Below are 16,742 nucleotides of genomic sequence, written 5' to 3'. Positions count from 1 at the left end.
GACTTGATCCCAGGACCCTGAGATCATGACCTGAGCGGAAGGCAGTGGCTTAACCCACTGAGCCACCCAGGCGCCCTCGATCTCACATTTTTTAAGATATTTTTTATTTATTTGACAGAGAGATCACAAGTAGGCAGAGAGGCAGGCAGAGAGAGAGGGGGAAGCAGGCTTCCCGCTGAACAGAGAGCCCGATGCAGGGCTCGATCCCAGGCCCCCGAGACCACGACCTGAGCTGAAGGCAGAGGCTTAACCCCTGAGCCACCCAGGCGCCCCTTAAATATTCTTTTTTTTTTTTTTTTTAAGATTTTATTTATTTATTTGTCAGAGAGAGAGAGAGAGATCACAAGTAGGCTGAGAGGCAGGCAGAGGCAGAGGGAGAAGCAGGTTCCCTGCCGAGCAAGGAGCCCGATGTGGGACTCGATCCCAGGACGCTGGGATCATGACCTGAGCCGAAGGCAGCCGCTTAACCAACTGAGCCACCCAGGCGTCCCAAAGATTCTATTTTTAAGTAATCTCTATACCCAAATGGGGGTCAAACTCAAACCCAAGATCAAGAGTCACATGCTCTACCCACTGAGCCAGTCAGGCGCCTGTATGCTTTCCTCTTCTTTTTGTCTGGAAGATTTTCCCAGCTGTGGAATAAATTTCTGGAGATGTGATTTCTTCTTCACGTTATCATGTATTCATTAAGTACCTTTGTGCAGGCCGCCTGGGTTTCTCGAGAAACCCAGGCGGCCTGCCTTTGGCTGAGGTCATGGTCTGGGGTTCTGGGATTGAGCCCCACATTGGGCTTTCTGCTGGGTGGGGAGCCTGCTTCCTCCTCTCTCTCTGCCTGCCTGTGATCTCTGTCAAATAAATAAATAAAAATCTTAAAAACAAAAAGAATGGAACTTATAATAATTGGAACTTATAATAATATATAATAACTTATATAATTGAACTTATAATAATCGGGGCACCTGGGTGGCTTAGTTAAGCGTCTGCCTTCGGCTCAGGTCATGATCCCAGGGTCCTAGATTGCCCCACATCGGGCTCTCCGCTTGGCGGGGAGCCTGCTTCTCCCTCTCCCACTCCCCCTGCTTGTGTTCCCTCTCTCACTGTGTCTCTCACTGTCAAATAAATAAAATCTTAAAAAAAAAAGAAAATTGTAACCATCAGTCAAAACTTAACATACCTGTATTTGCCTACAGAACATCTGACAATAGGAAAATCCTGCTTCTTCTGTTTTTTATTTTGGTCCTGTTTGCTTATTTATTCATAAACCATGATGAGAAAAACCAGATCATAATTTTTATTAGCCACATTGTTTTATTTTACATTGGGCATCAAAGTTTATACTTAGAGATTAAAAGCTTTTTATTACCAGGTATCACTAATAACAAGTTTGCTTTATTCCCGTGCACATAGAACTGTGCATTCTGAATCAAAGTATAATACTTAAGACAAAATGCAGTCAATATTACTATGCTCTCTTTTCCAAAATGCAAAAATCAACGGGTTTTAGGAAATTACCCTCAAATTTACTTGTCCTCATTTTTACCTAAAAATCTGAATCTTTGGGGCACCTGGGTGGCTCAGTGGGTTAAAGCCTTTGCCTTCTGCTCGGGTCATGGTCTCAGGGTCCTGGGATTGAGCCCCACATCAGGTTCTCTGCTTGGCAGGGAGCCTGCTTCCTCCTCTCTCTCTGCCTACCTCTCTGACTACTTGTAATCTCTGTCTATCAAATAAATAAATAAAAACCTTTAAAAAAAAATCTGAGTCTTTATGGATGACTGGGTGGCTCAGTCAGTTAAGCTTCTGCCTTCAGCTCCTCAGGTCATGATCCCAGGGGCTTGAGTTCGAGTCCCACCTCGGGCTCCCTGCTCAGTGGAAAGCCTGCTTCTCCCTCTGCCTGCCACTCCCCCTGCTCGTGGCTCTCTCTCTGTCAGATAAATAAAATCCTTAAAAAAAAAAAAATCTGAGTCTTTGCTTTCCTAGAAAAAGTTGCTCTTATTATGTCTTTTGCTACTGTCTCTGTTCCATTTCTTTTGATCTGACCTTCCATTTTATGATTATTTTTGCTCAAGCATCTGTTCTCTGACCTCTGTATTCATAATTTCTCACAATTTTTATCTCTTTATATTTCCTCCCTGCCTATTGGAGTTGACCCCTCATTTTTCCTTCTGCTGAATGATTTCACACTCTCAATTTTCCTCATTACTGTTGCCAGTACAGGTTTGTAATATGTTAAATCATTTAAATTATTTTCATTTTTCATGGGCAGGGACGTTAGATGATCTTGTTTCCTATCTCAGTGGGTTCATACACTGGACTCAACAACCGTTATGTCAAGTTTCACACACCATGGGCAAGTCACTCTTCTAGATCTGTTCTTTGCATCCTCCGCTGCACTTGTGGTTCATGAAATGTGTTGTGTGTGTTTTATTTCCTGGGAAGGATCAGATTCTATTTCTGGTTCATTCTGCAGCTGGCAGGAAATAGAAACACACAGGTGGTGTTGTCAGTTTCCGATTCTGGCGCTGAATGGTCCTTCCTCTTCCCTTCTCTCTCAGTGGAAGACAAATGTGGCAGAAACGAGTTCCAGTGCCAAGATGGGAAGTGCATCTCCTACAAGTGGGTTTGTGATGGGAGCGCCGAATGCCCAGATGCCTCAGATGAGTCCCAGGAGACCTGCAGTGAGTCCCCTTTGGGCGTGACACACTTCCTGCCCTTTTTGATGAGAGTGGGTGACAGACAGGTGAACAGCAGCCAGCAGGCTGATGTGTTCAGCCATGAATTGGGACTTGGGGGAAGCGATATTTCTGGAACTTTGCCAGCTCAAAAAAAAAAATGAGGTGAAATTCACATAACGTAAAATTAACCATTTTAAAGGAACCAGTTCAGTGATATTTATATGGTCACAGTACTGTACAGCCGTCACCTCTCTCTCCTTCTAAGGTTTCCATCCCTTTATGTCTGATTTTTTGGGAAGGGGCCCAGAAAGTTGGGCTTGGCACCCTGTTTCTGAAAACTGTGTTTTTGTTCCACGAAGCGGGGTCTGGAGTGACTGATTGGGGGAGGAAAGGCTCAGTCCCGTTTCTCCCACAGTGTCTGTCACCTGTAAGTCGGGGGACTTCAGCTGCGGAGGCCGTGTCAACCGCTGCATCCCTCAGTTCTGGAGATGTGACGGCCAGGTGGACTGCGAGAATGGCTCGGACGAGCAAGGCTGTTGTAAGTTGTTCCCTTCCCCCACAGCCATGCACTGGCCCCACTGGGTCCCTGCCGTCCCGGTCCCCAGGTGCAGTTACAGTTGCTGTCCCAGGCCGTCCAGCCCCAGCTGAGCTCCGGATCGGCTCTTCAGTCCCTCTTCTAGAAGCTTCCACCAAGCCCCCTTGTGCGTTTGAACCCTACTTTGCCCACACAGCAATGCAGGGCATAGGGTTGGTGCCACCTCTTAGGGTGGTCAGCATACTCAGGCTGTCCCTGCCAAGTGTCCCCTGACCCCAACTGTGTGGCCCATCACTGGTGAACCACTGTGACCACCACCAGCCACCCTGGGCGGCTGAGCACACAGTAGGTGTCATCGGCTGAGACCATATTGCTCAGCTGACCACCAGGAAGAGGAAAGCTTCACTGGGTTGTGGCTTCTGGGGAGAAACAGGGCCAAGAGTCCTGGAGGGGGAGGCACGTTGGAGAGCGGGGTGTCTGTCTTGGCTCTGCAGTGTTAGTTAGTTAGTTACTGAGTTGTAGAGTTTTGTTTTGTTTTGTTTTTTAATGGAGTAGGGCTCTGAGAAAAATAAGCGGGAAAAATTTAAATAAGATAATGTCAGATCTTCAAGTTCAGAAAATTTAAAAATCCATAAAAATAATAATTAAAAAAGCAACATGCGTGTGTTCACATACGTTCACTTGAGAAATGTGTGTCTCACTGGGCTTAATGGTCGCCTGACGAAACACCTCCTCGGGGAACATTTAGAAATAGAATGGAGTGTTCTTTTCCCACGTACCTTGTTTTTCCTTCCAGCTTTGTTGTGATATAATTGACATACAACATTATGTAAGTTTAAAGAGTAGATTGGGGGGGAGAATTAATTTAAAAAAACAAAATTTTTAAAAAATTTTATTTATTTATTTGACAGAGAGCACAAGCAGGTAGAGTAGCAGGTAGAGGGAGAAGCAGGCTCTCCACCGAGCAGGGAGCCCCATGCAGGGCTCGATCCCACGACCCTGGGATCAGGACCCCAGCTGAAGGCAGTTGCCCAACAAACTGAGCCACCCAGGCACCCCTAAAAAAAGAAATTTTTTTTAAGTTGCCAGTTTCTTTTTTTTCCACACCCTAAAGATTTTACTTACTTATTTGAGAGAGTGAGTGGGAGGGAGAGGGACAGAGAACCCAAATCCAACTCTGTGCTGAGCGTGGAGCCTGGTGTGGGGCTGAGATCGTGGTAAGATCATGACCTGAGCTGAAATCAGCAGTTGGACACACAACCATTCAACCAACCAAGTCACCCAGATGCCCCCCAACCACCACTTTTTAAAAAATCCTTTTGGGGGTGCCTGGGTGGCTCATGGGTTAAGCCTCTGCGTTTGGCTCAGGTCGTGATCTCGGAGTCCTGGGAACTGGCCCTGCATTGGGCTCTCCGCTCGGCGGGGAGCCTGCTTCCCCCTCCCCCACTTTCTGCCTGCCTCTCTCCCTACTTGTGATCTCTGTCAAATACATAAATAAAATCTTTAAAAAAAAATTCTTTTGGATGGGGGGAGCACCTGGGTAGCTCAGTCTCTTGGTTTCATCTCGGGTCATGATCTCAGGATCATGAGATGGAACCCCAAGCAGGCTCTGTGCTGGCCATGGAGTCTGCTTAAGATTCTCTCTCTCCCTCTTCCTCTGCTTCTCCCACCCGCTTTGTGTGTACTCTCTCTCTCTCAAAAAAAAAAAAGGAGTAGGTGATGATTGGATACACATACATATTACAAAATGAGCACCACTGCAGTGGTGGCCAGCACCTCCTTCATGTCCCACAATCACCACATTTTGGCAGGTGTTTCTTTTAATAATAGCAGCAAACTTTTTTAGATTTTTTTGTTTGTCAGAGAGAGCAAGAGCTTGAGCACAAGCAGAGAGAGCCGCAGGCAGAGGGAGAAGCAGGCTCCCCACTTAGCAATGCGGGGCTCGATCCCAGGACCCTGGGATCGTGACCTGAGCTGCAGGCAGATGCTTAACAACTGAGCCACCCGGGTGTCCCAACAGCAGACTCTTAAATAATGCTTCCCTTGGGCCTGGCCCAGGTACAAATGGGGCAACTGAGGCACAGAGGGGCCCTAGGAGTGGGCTGGGGAGGCTGACCTTGCAGGGGTTTCCTATCCGGGGGCCTCTGCAGGGTCTCCGACTGAGGTCTGGGCTTTCCTGGACTCAGTGTCCTCATCTGTAAAATGACTGTTCACGAGAAGAGGGGACTCTCTGGTGACCGGGTTGTCCTTTCCCACCCACCCCTGCAGTACCCAAGACGTGCTCCCAGAACGAGTTCCGCTGTCAGGATGGGAAGTGCATCGCCCTGGACTTTGTCTGTGACTCGGACCGGGACTGTTTGGATGGGTCTGACGAGGCGTCCTGCCCCGTGCCCACCTGTGGCCCTGCCAACTTCCAGTGCAACAACTCGGCCTGCATCCCCGAGCTGTGGGCTTGTGATGGTGACCCCGACTGCAAGGACGGCTCAGATGAGTGGCCGCAGCACTGCGAGGGCCGCAAGCTTTCAGTCCCCCAATACGACAACGGCCCGTGCTCCGCCCTTGAGTTTCACTGCCAGAGCGGCGAATGTATCCACTCCAGCTGGCGCTGTGACGGCGGCCCCGACTGCAAGGACAAGTCCGACGAGGAGAACTGCAGTAAGGGCACTGCGCGGGAGGTCCTCTTCCCTGGCCCTGTGCTCCCCCTGGGGTGGGGCGGGTCGGCCTTTCTGTGCTTAGACAATGCCAAGTCCCGCTGCAGAAATTGCAGTCTTCTTCTGTGTTTCTGCCCGTGTTCCCAATCACAGGGAGGAGCAAGCCTCCATAAACAGAGACCCCGTCTTTAACTCCAAATAGTGTGGATTTCACACCCCCCCTTTTTTTTAAGATTTTATTTGTTTATTTGACAGAGAGATCATAAGTAGGCAGAGAGGCAGCGAGAGAGGAGGAAGCAGGCTCCCTGCTGAGCAGAGAGCCCCGACTTGGGGCTCGATCCCAGGACCCTGGGATCACGACCTGAGCTGAAGTCAGAGGCTTTCACCCACTGAGCCACCCAAGCGCCCCGAGTTCACCCTTTTTTTGACCAGGGGAGCAAGTCACAGCAGCAATACTATCTTCGTCCAGACAAGATCCCGGGCTCCAGGCCTGGTGGGTGATCTCTGGCCAAGGACTACGCCTCCCTGCACTGTGTTCTCTTTCCCCACGGAATGGGGCAAGAGCTTTGGCCTTGGCAGGCTTTTTTGACTGGAGACCGCACCATGCCACTGAACTTTCTGGGGGTGGTGGAGACCTCCCACGTCGGCATCCCCCAATGCGGGAGCTCGTGCAAGCAAAGAAGGGAATATTTTGTTTTGGTTCACTTCTGTGAATTGAAAGTTAAGTAGCCGCACGTGGTGAGCGGCTCCCATGTTGGGGGCCGTGAAGATAAAGGATTGTGCTACCCAGACCCTGGCCCTGAGTCCGTCATTCCTGAAGGGGCACTGTTACTTCCAAGCCAGCGGTGGAGCTCCTGTGAACCTAGAACGTGTTTTCGTGTCCCGGTTTCTTTGGTACCTTTGCCCCCGTGCACTGTTTTCATAGAATTGTAATCTCGGTGTAGATGGTATTAGACTTTTTAAGAATCACTTAAAAAAAAAAAAAGACTTTTTTTTTTTTAAGTTTATGGCGTTTTTTTGTTTGTTTTTTTGTTTTGTTTTGTTTTGCTTTTAGTAATCCCTGCACCCCACCTGGGGCTCAGACTCACAACCCAGAGATCAAGAGTTGCACACTCTTCCAACAGAACCCGCCAGGCACCCCTAAAAGTCACATTTTATTTATTTATTTTTAAATTTTATTTATTTATTTTTAAAGATTTTATTTATTTATTTGACAGACAGAGATCTCAAGTAGGCAGAGAGGCAGGCAGAGAGAGGAGGAAGCAGGCTCCCTGACGAGCAGAGAGCCCAGTGTGGGGCTCAATCCCAGGACCCTGAGATCATGTCCTGAGCTGAAGGCAGAGGCTTGAACCCACTGAGCCACCCAGGCACCCCTAAAAGTCACATTTTAAAATAATGGATGACTGTATACAGTGTGCACTAAAACTCAACACAAACTCCCTTAATCCTCATTATGTGAGCAGGCTTTCCCCACTCTTTACAGATGGGGAAACTGAGGCACAGGAGGGGTGACTAATCGGAGGACACACACCTATGAAAATTAAAAATTTGTCTTTTGTCCTCGGTGTCCTCTTCTGCACATTTGTCCTGCTTCACAGTGTTAGACTGTGCTGTACGCAGTGGCACTGACCGAATTTGTCATTATCCGGTCTGCTTCTGTCTAACTGGGGAACGCGCCGTTGCTTTTCTGCTGAGAGTGGCCTGTCGGCCTGCCAGGTGTTTACAAATCATGTGTTCTTGGGGAGCCTGACTGGCTCTGTCAGTAGAGCATGTGACTCTTGATCTCAAGGTTGTAAGTTCAAGCCCCATACTGGGTGTAGAGATGACTGAAAATCTTAAAAAAAATTATTTTTGTGTTCTTAGAAATGTAGATATGAAAAGATTGGAGGAAACTCCAGGAAAACTCAGTGGTGCTGTTAGGGTGTTCCCCGCACTTTCTTATTTTTCAAACTTTGCTCTGTGGCTTTAGTTATGATTGTCTGGGATTCTTCTTCTTTGAGGAAAAGAGTACCTACTGCCATGAAAGAAAATCTAAAACTACATAGATTAGGGGTGGCTGGGTGGCTCGGTCCGACTCTTGATTTCAGCTCAGGTCATGATCTCAGAGTTGGGAGATTGACCCCTGCGTCAGGCTCTGTGCTAGGCATGGAACCTACTTAAGATTCTCTCTCTCTCCCTCTGCCCTTCCCCCACCTTAAAAAAAGAAAGAAAGAAATTAGACTACATTGGTTAAAATTTAGAATGTGAAGACAGGTGTTCCCTGAAGACTTCTTCTCCGGATGGGAAGCAGATAAAATGGATAAGCCACTGTCTCCTGCCCATGGAAGTGGTGGGACTTGTTTTTTCCCCACATCTGAAATCTTTCTTGTTATCTGCTTTCCCTGGTGCCCGAGGCGGGCAGGACATTGCTGCTTCAAAGCTGGTAGGTTGTTTGTCCCCCCCCCCCCCCCACTGCTCCTTGAGAGAAACCAGCATGTGCCCTGTCTTTCCTAGCTGTGGCCACATGCCGGCCTGATGAGTTCCAGTGCTCAGACGGGACCTGTATCCATGGCAGCCGGCAGTGTGACCAGGAATATGACTGTAAGGACTCGAGCGACGAGCTTGGATGCATCAACGGTAAGCTCCTCTCAGGGCAGCCCCGTGCCCGCTATGTGTCCTCGGGCCAGTTACTTGCCCTCCCTGAACCTCACTTCCATTTATCTGACCAATGAGCATCACGAAAGCATCTGTTTCAGGACTGTGAGATTCTAATGAGGCCAAAGTATGCAGGGCTTCTGTCTTTGAACTCAGCAGGTAAAGCACTGTCCTGTGCTTACGGTGTGACATTTCCACTCCTGGGAGTGACCCTGGGAGAAACTCGCACCTGTAACCAGGAGGCGGGCTTCGGAGTTTAGGGAGTAGCACCGGCCTAACGGTGGGACACTAGGAGCAACCCCGTTGTTTATCAGCAGAATTCACTTAAAAATTGTTTTAATTGTGGTAAAATCATGGAACATAAGGAGAATACTTTTATTTTTTTATTATTTGTTCTTTTAACAATTTTTTTTAAAAGATTTTTTTTATTTATTTGAGACAGAGAGAGAGAGAGAGAGCATGAGCAGGGGGAGAGGGAGAGGGAGAAGCAGACTCCTCGCTGAGCCAGGAGCATGCTGTGGGGCTGGATCCCTGGATATTGGCATCATGACCTGAGCAGAAGGCAGACGCTTAACCATCTGAGCCACCTAGACACCCCTTATTTATTATCCTTAAAGTTTTTATTTTATTTATTTATTTATTTAAATATTTTTCTTATTTATTTGACAGAGACACGACGAGAGAGGGAACACAAGCAGGGGGAGTGGGAGACGGAGAAGCAGGTTCCCTGCTGAGCTGGGAGGCCGAGGCGGGGCTGGATCTTAGGATCCTGGGATCATGATCTGAGCTGAAGGCAGATGCCTAATGACTGAGCCACCCAGGCGCCCTTATTTATTTATTTTTTGAGATTTTATTTATATGAGAGAGCATGGGGTGGGGGTCAGAGGGAGAAGCAGACTCCCTGCAGAGCAGGGAGCTCGATGCAGGACTCAATCCTGGGACCCCAGGATCATGACCTGAGCCGAAGGCAGTCACTTAATCAAATGAGCCACCGAGGTGCCCCTGTTTATTTATTTTTAGAGACAGAGTGTATGAGGGCGGGGAGGGAGAGGGAGATAAGAGAAATCTTAAGCAGGCTTCACGCCCAGTGCAGAGTCCAAGGCGGGACTCGATCTCACAATCCTGAGATCTTGATCTGACTGAAATCCAGTTGGACGTTTAACCAACTGAGCCACCCAGGTGCCCCCCCGCCCCCGAACAAACTTTTGTGAACAAGAAGTTAAAATCTGATAATGTAATTTTTGACAATCGTGGTAAACAACATCTAACAGAAAATACTTACCACCTTTACCATTCTTCAGTGTTTATTTCCATGACACTAAGTACACTCTTACATCTTAATTATGAACACATTTACATATCATCTCGTGTAAATGAACTTCTCGGAAGTACCTGACCGTCCTCTTTGGCTCTTAGTGACACTGTGCGAGGGGCCCAGCAAGTTCAAGTGCCACAGCGGCGAATGCATCACGCTGGACAAAGTGTGCAATTCGGTCAGGGACTGTCGGGACTGGTCGGATGAGCCCCTCAAGGAGTGTGGTGAGCACCCCCCACCCCCCGGGTGCAGACAGCTCTCTGGGTCTTATGGGGAGCTGGGGCTGGGACCCAGACGTGGCTATGCTGTGGGGCTGCAAGTCTCCTGCCCACCCCTGCCTGTGAGTGCTTTAGCTCTGCAGCAACACAGACATGGGGTCCTAGGGGAGAAACTTAAGTGTTCACATCTGTAGGATGGGACAGTAAGGGCCCAACCATAGGGCTGCTGTGGGTTGGCTGTTGCGATGCTTGTCAAGTTTCAGCAGTGCACCATAACCTGTGGCCATGTAAATATTGTGGACTTGACCAGCTGTACGGTCTGTCACAGCTGTTCAGCAGGAGCTGAGTTGCAGGCGGAAGACGGCGTACAAATGCACATGCGCACATGAACGCCTGTGGCCGCGCTCCAAGCAAACCTTATCACGGACACTGAAGTCTGAACCGTTCATGGGGCACAAAATACTGTTTTGCTTTTGATCCTTATTTTTCTTTTCAACTTTTTAAAAACAATAAGCATTCTTAGCTTTGGGGGCATGCAGGAACAGATTGGTAGGCTGGCATGGGCTGAAGCCCTGTAAAGAGAGCCAGGGCGTGGGTGCCAGCGCCGAGTGCCCCGGGCCTGGTCCAGCACTGCGATATGGGGCAGGTCTTGGAATCTGGCCAGGCCTCGGTTTCCACAGCTATAGTTCAGCTACCTGTATGGTTTTGGGGAGTTAGTACATGCACCTGTGGAACATGGTTTTTTAGTTTTTTATAATCAAGAATATTTTGAAATATGTTTTATCAAAAAAAAAGTAGGATTTACCATCTTAACCATTTTTTAAAAAATTATTTATTTATTTATTTGACACACACACAGAGAGAGAGAGAGATCACAAGTAGGCAGAGAAGCAGGCAGAGGGGGGTGGGGAACAGGCTCCCTGCGGAGCAGAGAGCCTGATGTGGGGCTCGATCCCAGGACCCTGAGATCATGATCTGAGCCGAAAGAAGAGGCTTAACCCACTGAGCCACTGAAGCGCCGCCATCTTAACCATTTTTAAGCATCCAGTTCAGTGACATTAAGCAGACTCACAAGGTCATGCAGCCATCCCCACCATCCGTCTCCAGAACTTTCTCATCTTCCCACACTGAACCTCTGCCCCAGGAAGCGCTGACTCCCCATCCCCTCCCCTACCCAGGCCAGCCGCCCATCTACTTCCTGTCTCTGATTTTGACTCCACTGGGAATGTGCTAGGAGTGAATCCTGCAGTATTTGTCCTTCTCTACCCATAGCATTCACTCAGTGGAATATCCTCCGGGTTCCCTCCTGGCACTGCAAATGATGGGGGTTGTGTTAAGTCCTCCTAGGGGACATGGCAGTTTCCTGGTCCCCCAGTCATTGTAGCAATCATTATAAGGGTGAGGAGATGGTGCAGGGGTGCCGACGAGCTGAGTGTGACCAGTCTCTGCTTTCGTCCCCCTCCCCCCACCTGGCACAGGGACCAACGAGTGTCTGGACAACAAGGGCGGGTGTTCCCACATCTGCAATGACCTCAAGGTGGGCTACGAGTGCTTGTGTCCTGAGGGTTTCCAGCTGGTGGACCAGCGAAGATGCGAAGGTGATTCCCCAGCAGGGTGGGCTCCTGGCCTCCCCGTCCCTTTCTCCTCATGGGGTGGCCAAACCCTCAGTGCCTGTTTCCCCACCTGTTCAGTGGGCATGACAGCAGTGCTGACCTCGTGGGCCTGTTAGGAGGATTTAATGAAATGCCAGATGCCCAGGACATCCCTGCAGGCTTGGCTCTGGAGGGGCACGGGGTTCTTGCCTTTGGGGATGAATAATTAAGAAAGTCATCTCTGTTGACGGCTGATGCAGCTTCTCCCTGGGGGCTGCTCCCCTGGGGGGAACGGTGAGCTCGAGGTCATTGTTGGAGACAATGCTTGGCTGTTTCTGAGTTTTTATTTCTGAACCTGCTGGTCACCAAGACCATGGCTCTAGGGGTCATCCCCAAAGGGCCTGGGCTGTCCCCATTTGCCGTCGGGAGGCATGGCTCCATCACTCCATCAGCACCCCATGGGGAGGAAGCCCCAAATGCCTTCGTGTGTCCTGACTTGCAGATATCGACGAGTGTCAGGACCCCGATGTGTGCAGCCAGCTGTGCGTGAACCTCGAGGGCAGCTACAAGTGCGACTGTGAGAAGGGCTTCCAGCTGGACCCGCACACCAAGGCCTGCAAGGCTGTGGGTGAGTGTGGGGCGGGGCCTTCGGGGGCCTGTCCCAAGAGCTGATGCCCTGGGGAGTTTCATCACAGGAACTTTGCACCAACTCCAAAGCCCGCTGGGTGAGGGCTGGGGCCAACTGTGTCCTCCCAAGACCTCTGGCAGCTGGTTGAGCAGCGCTGTCGGGAACTTGCCAGGAGCCTGCCTCGGCGTGTCCTGCTTTCCTGTGGACACAGGTCAATGGCAGGAGATCTAGTTTGCAGCCCCCAGCCTCCCACATGGCTTCAGAGGACAGGAAAAGCCGAGGCCTGAAGAACCATCCCCCCACCAGCTGTTCTTACTCACGTAGAGGAACCTGTACCCAAAAAGCAGATTGACTTCAGAGAGCCCAAGGTATAATCAGTCACTCCGGAGGAAACCAAACGCAGGAATAGTTGGGTTTCTTTTCTTTTTCTTTTTTTTTTTTAAAGATCTTATTTATTTATTGGACAGAGAGAGAGATCACAAGTAGGCAGAGAGGCAGGCAGAGAGAGAGGGGGAAGCAGGCTCCCCGCTCAGCAGAGGACCCCCCCCCCACATACAGGGCTCCCGATGCAGGGCTCCATCCCAGGACCCTGAGATCATGACCTAGCCGAAGGCAGAGGCTTAAGCCACTGAGCCACCCAGGTGCCCCGGGTTTCTTTTCTACCTAAAGTTGAGATGAGCACTGTGACCAGGCACTGATTCTCAGAAACCCCAAGGTGAAAAGAGCCCGTGTGTTTGGAGGCACAGCCGTCCTCGGGGAGTTGACCTATGGATAAACTCCCTTTGCTTTGCGTCCTGTTCCACCCTCCAGTGTGACTCCAAGGAGGGACGAGTTTGCGGAAATATTTTAGATTGCCTTCCGTTTCCTCAAGGGTCTGCTTGAGCTTTGAAGACTTCCTCCCCGTTGTCGTCCCTTTTGTAATGGTTCCATGGCCGCACTCTGTCACACCGCCATGTGTTTCCTGGTTCTGGGGAAAACCAGGGACTGAGTTCACGAACCCCCCAGGGTTTGAGGTTTCACTTTTGCTCTGATCTGTCTGGGCAGGTGTCTACACAGACGCCTTCCCAGGAGTATGAGTGGTATCATGGGAAGGGCTGTTCTGTGTGAGGTCAGTTGTACACACCGTTAGCCTGTCGGTGAATATTGGTGTCATGGTTACAACACAGCCCCCCAGAGTCTGGGCAGCCTGGATTTGAATCCCAGCTCTGCCACTGACCAGCTGGTGTGAACTTGGGCTTGTCCCTTCCCCTCTCTGAGCGTCAGTCCCCTCATATGTATGTTTGTTTGTTTTTTTTTAAAGATTTTATTTATTTATTTGACAGAGAGAAAGAGATCACAAGTAGGCAGAGAGGCTGGTAGAGGGAGAGGGGGAAGCAGGCTCTCTGCTGAGCAGAGAGCCTGATGTGGGACTCGATCCCAGGACCCTGGGATCATGACCTGAGCTGAAGGCAGATGCTTAACTGACTGAGCCCCCCAGGCATCCCCAGGTTTTATTATTCATGTAGGTTTTATTACCATATAAGTATGGTGGGGCCAACCCAGTAGGAGATGATCACCATCGAGAAGATTGGTTGTTACGGTTCCTAAGAAGAGGGGTAGCACGGCAGCCAGGGGGCCCCCCGGGGAAGCACCAGGGTCAGTTAGCAGGCAAGAGGAGACGGCCGGCTCTGGGACGGGCTGTCCCTTTGGTCTCTGCAAGGCCCAGGACGTCTGAGCACCAGAACCACACGGCTCATCCGCCCGCAAGGCATTTCCCAGCCCATCCTGAGAGTCTCCTCTGGCTCAGCCGGACCCCAGAGGTTGACAGGCAAAAGTCGGGAGTCCCTTCTGCTGCCCTGAGCATCCTTCCCTCATCTCCAGGTGACATCGCCTACCTCTTCTTCACCAACCGCCACGAGGTGAGGAAGATGACCCTGGACCGCAGCGAATACACCAGCCTCATCCCGAACCTGAAGAACGTTGTGGCCTTGGACACAGAGGTGGCCAGCAACAGAATTTACTGGTCTGACCTGTCCCAGAGGAAGATCTACAGGTGAGCCTCGGAGCCGCCCCCAGCCCCAACCCCGGGTGAAATAGGGCCCTCGCACTGACGTTCTCCCCCCTCCCCGCCAGCACCCAGATCGACAGAGCCCCCAGCTTTTCCACCTATGACACCATCATCAGCGAGGGCGTCCAGGCCCCCGACGGGCTGGCTGTGGACTGGGTCCACAGCAACATATACTGGACAGACTCCATCCTGGGCACCGTCTCCGTGGCTGACACCAAGGGTGTGAAGAGAAAGACACTCTTCAAGGAGAAAGGCTCCAAGCCGCGCGCCATCGTGGTGGACCCCGCGCACGGGTGGGTATTGCCGCAGCTGTGGGGTACGGAGGGAACGGAGAGCAGAGGCGGGGTTCCATAGCTGGCTAGGACCCCGCCTGGGGGAAGGCATGTGCCTGAGCCGGACTGGCCTCCCTGGGCGCGGGGCTGTCCCTAGCCACCGAGGCCCTTGCTGTGAGGAACGAGTAGGACCCAGAAGGGTGGACCTTCCCCCCGTCGCCCTGTGGGAGCCAGAGCTTGGTTCCTCTTGATTGCTACTGAGATGGACGTGGACCCTGGAAAGTGCACTCAGGATAAGAGCCCAAAATCAGAGAGGCGCCTGGCTGGCTCGGCCGGTTGTGTCTGATTCTTGGTCTCCGCTCAGGTCCTGAGCCCAAGGTCACGAGTTCAAGCCCTGTGTTGAGCTCTGTGCTGGGTGTTTGTCTACTGACAAACAAACAAACAAAACCAGAAATTAGAATATGGGTTTAAGGGACGCCTGGGTGGCTCAGTTGGTTACGCAGCTGCCTTCGGCTCAGGTCATGATCCCAGCGTCCTGGGATCGAGTCCCATGCTCATCAGGGAGCCTGCTTCTCCCTCTGCCTCTGCCTGCCATTCTGTCTGCCTGTGATCACTCTCTCTCCTTTCTCTCTCTGACAGATAAATAAATAAAATCTAAAAAAAAAAGAAAGAAAAAGAATATGGGTTTAAATTGGTCGTGGAAATTAATACTTATTTAAATTCTGATTTAGTATTTTGTGGCAGAGTACCCTGTACCAGGAAAGGATTGGAGAAAGGTTAAAAAAAAAAACACTCAGATCCAAAGGTAGTTTCAGGGAGGACGCCCCAGGGAGGAAAGGTCGCCAGGAGGGTGTTTGCAGGGTCCGAGATTGACTCAGCAGCTCCGGGGCCCACAGGGACCTGTGTCCCCTGACAGAAGGCATCTCCCTGCCCCATGTCCCAAACCTGTCACACCTATTTGCCCGCGGAATTTCACAATTCTGGAGGGACGGTGACCACTTCGGGACGGGCAGCCTGTCATGGTGGCAATCCTCAGAAGGAAAGGGAACTTTCTTTTTTTTTTTAATATTTTATTTATTTGAGAGAGAAATTGAGAGCATGAGAGGAGGGGAAAGGCAGAGGCAGAGGGAGAAGCAGTCTCTCTGCTGTGTGATCCCTCGACCCAGGGCATGACCTGAACTGAAGACAGTTGCTTAACCAACTGAGCCACCCAGGTGCACTGAAAGGGATCTTTCGAGAAGAGCATGACTCACCTGGGACAGGCCCCGCATTGAAGGCAGGCCTCGGTGACCGCAAACGTTCTCATTTTGTAGAGGGTCACTCGGTTGAATGAATTTAGTCCGCCAGCTGCTAGGAAAGAGAGAGGCTCCCGGAAGTAACCCCTTAGATACAAGTCATGGTGTGTGTGTGTGTCTGTGTGTGTGTGTGTGTGTGTGTGTGTGCTACTGTTGTGTTTCTTCTCCCTCCTGGTAGTAGCATAGGATTGCCCTCTTGAACTCTGTTCTCCACTTGGCTCTGGCGTTTGGACTATGGGGCTCATTCCCTGTTGACTAGATAAGTCGTGATTTACTTTGTACCCGGCACATGGAAATTTAGTTTTTTCCCTCCTGCCTCCCACAAAGATGCTGCAAATTGAATATCTTTGAAGACAAGACTTGCAGTTCATCTGTAGGACTGGTGATCCTAGATCCCTCATTCTAGAAGTTGGACTATATTCTAGAAGCTGGTCCGAGGGTATGTGTATGGGTAGAGCACCAAATTGCTGTTGAAAACCTGCATTACAAAGCCGAGCCTCCGTTAGCACACTCGAGCACCTGTCTCGCTCACGGTCAACGGCAGGTTTTCCATCTTTGCCCATCACCATGGGGAGGGCGTCTTTCAGTGTATTTGTGTGTGGCTGCTTGTGAGCCTCTCTTCAGAGGCCTTAAAAGCCGTCGGAGATCCACTTCTAAGTATAGACGCCAGAGCAGGGAACACAGGGATGGGAGCCGGGGTTTGCGGGCCCTGCGTTCCCAGCAGCCGGGGTGCGGCCGAGTGTCCCTCCGTGGCTGCGGAATAAGCCACACGTGGTCCATCCACAAAGCAGAACTGTACTCAGCCTTCAAAAGGAAGGACATGCTGACACCCGCCACACCACGGATGAGCCTTGAGGCCATTGTGTGAAATGCAGGAAGCCTG

At 50.5% G+C, this 16,742-nt stretch overlaps 1 protein-coding gene across 1 annotated transcript in view; it reads left to right on the top strand.

Moving 5' to 3' along the window:
* The window catches only part of LDLR (low density lipoprotein receptor), a 36,363-nt gene that overhangs the window by 10,002 nt on the left and 9,619 nt on the right, over positions 1–16,742 (top strand). The window contains exons 2-10 of the mRNA XM_047702137.1: positions 2,553–2,675; positions 3,088–3,210; positions 5,476–5,862; positions 8,352–8,474; positions 9,909–10,031; positions 11,504–11,623; positions 12,120–12,245; positions 14,106–14,277; positions 14,358–14,585. Coding sequence (XP_047558093.1) covers positions 2,553–2,675; positions 3,088–3,210; positions 5,476–5,862; positions 8,352–8,474; positions 9,909–10,031; positions 11,504–11,623; positions 12,120–12,245; positions 14,106–14,277; positions 14,358–14,585 — 1,525 coding nt within the window. The remainder of the gene's footprint in view (positions 1–2,552; positions 2,676–3,087; positions 3,211–5,475; positions 5,863–8,351; positions 8,475–9,908; positions 10,032–11,503; positions 11,624–12,119; positions 12,246–14,105; positions 14,278–14,357; positions 14,586–16,742) is intronic.

This window comes from Lutra lutra, chromosome 1 (genome assembly GCF_902655055.1).
Source record: "Lutra lutra chromosome 1, mLutLut1.2, whole genome shotgun sequence".
In the NCBI taxonomy this organism is placed as follows: Eukaryota; Metazoa; Chordata; class Mammalia; order Carnivora; family Mustelidae; genus Lutra; species Lutra lutra.
This window is presented reverse-complemented; position numbering and strand designations above follow the sequence as displayed.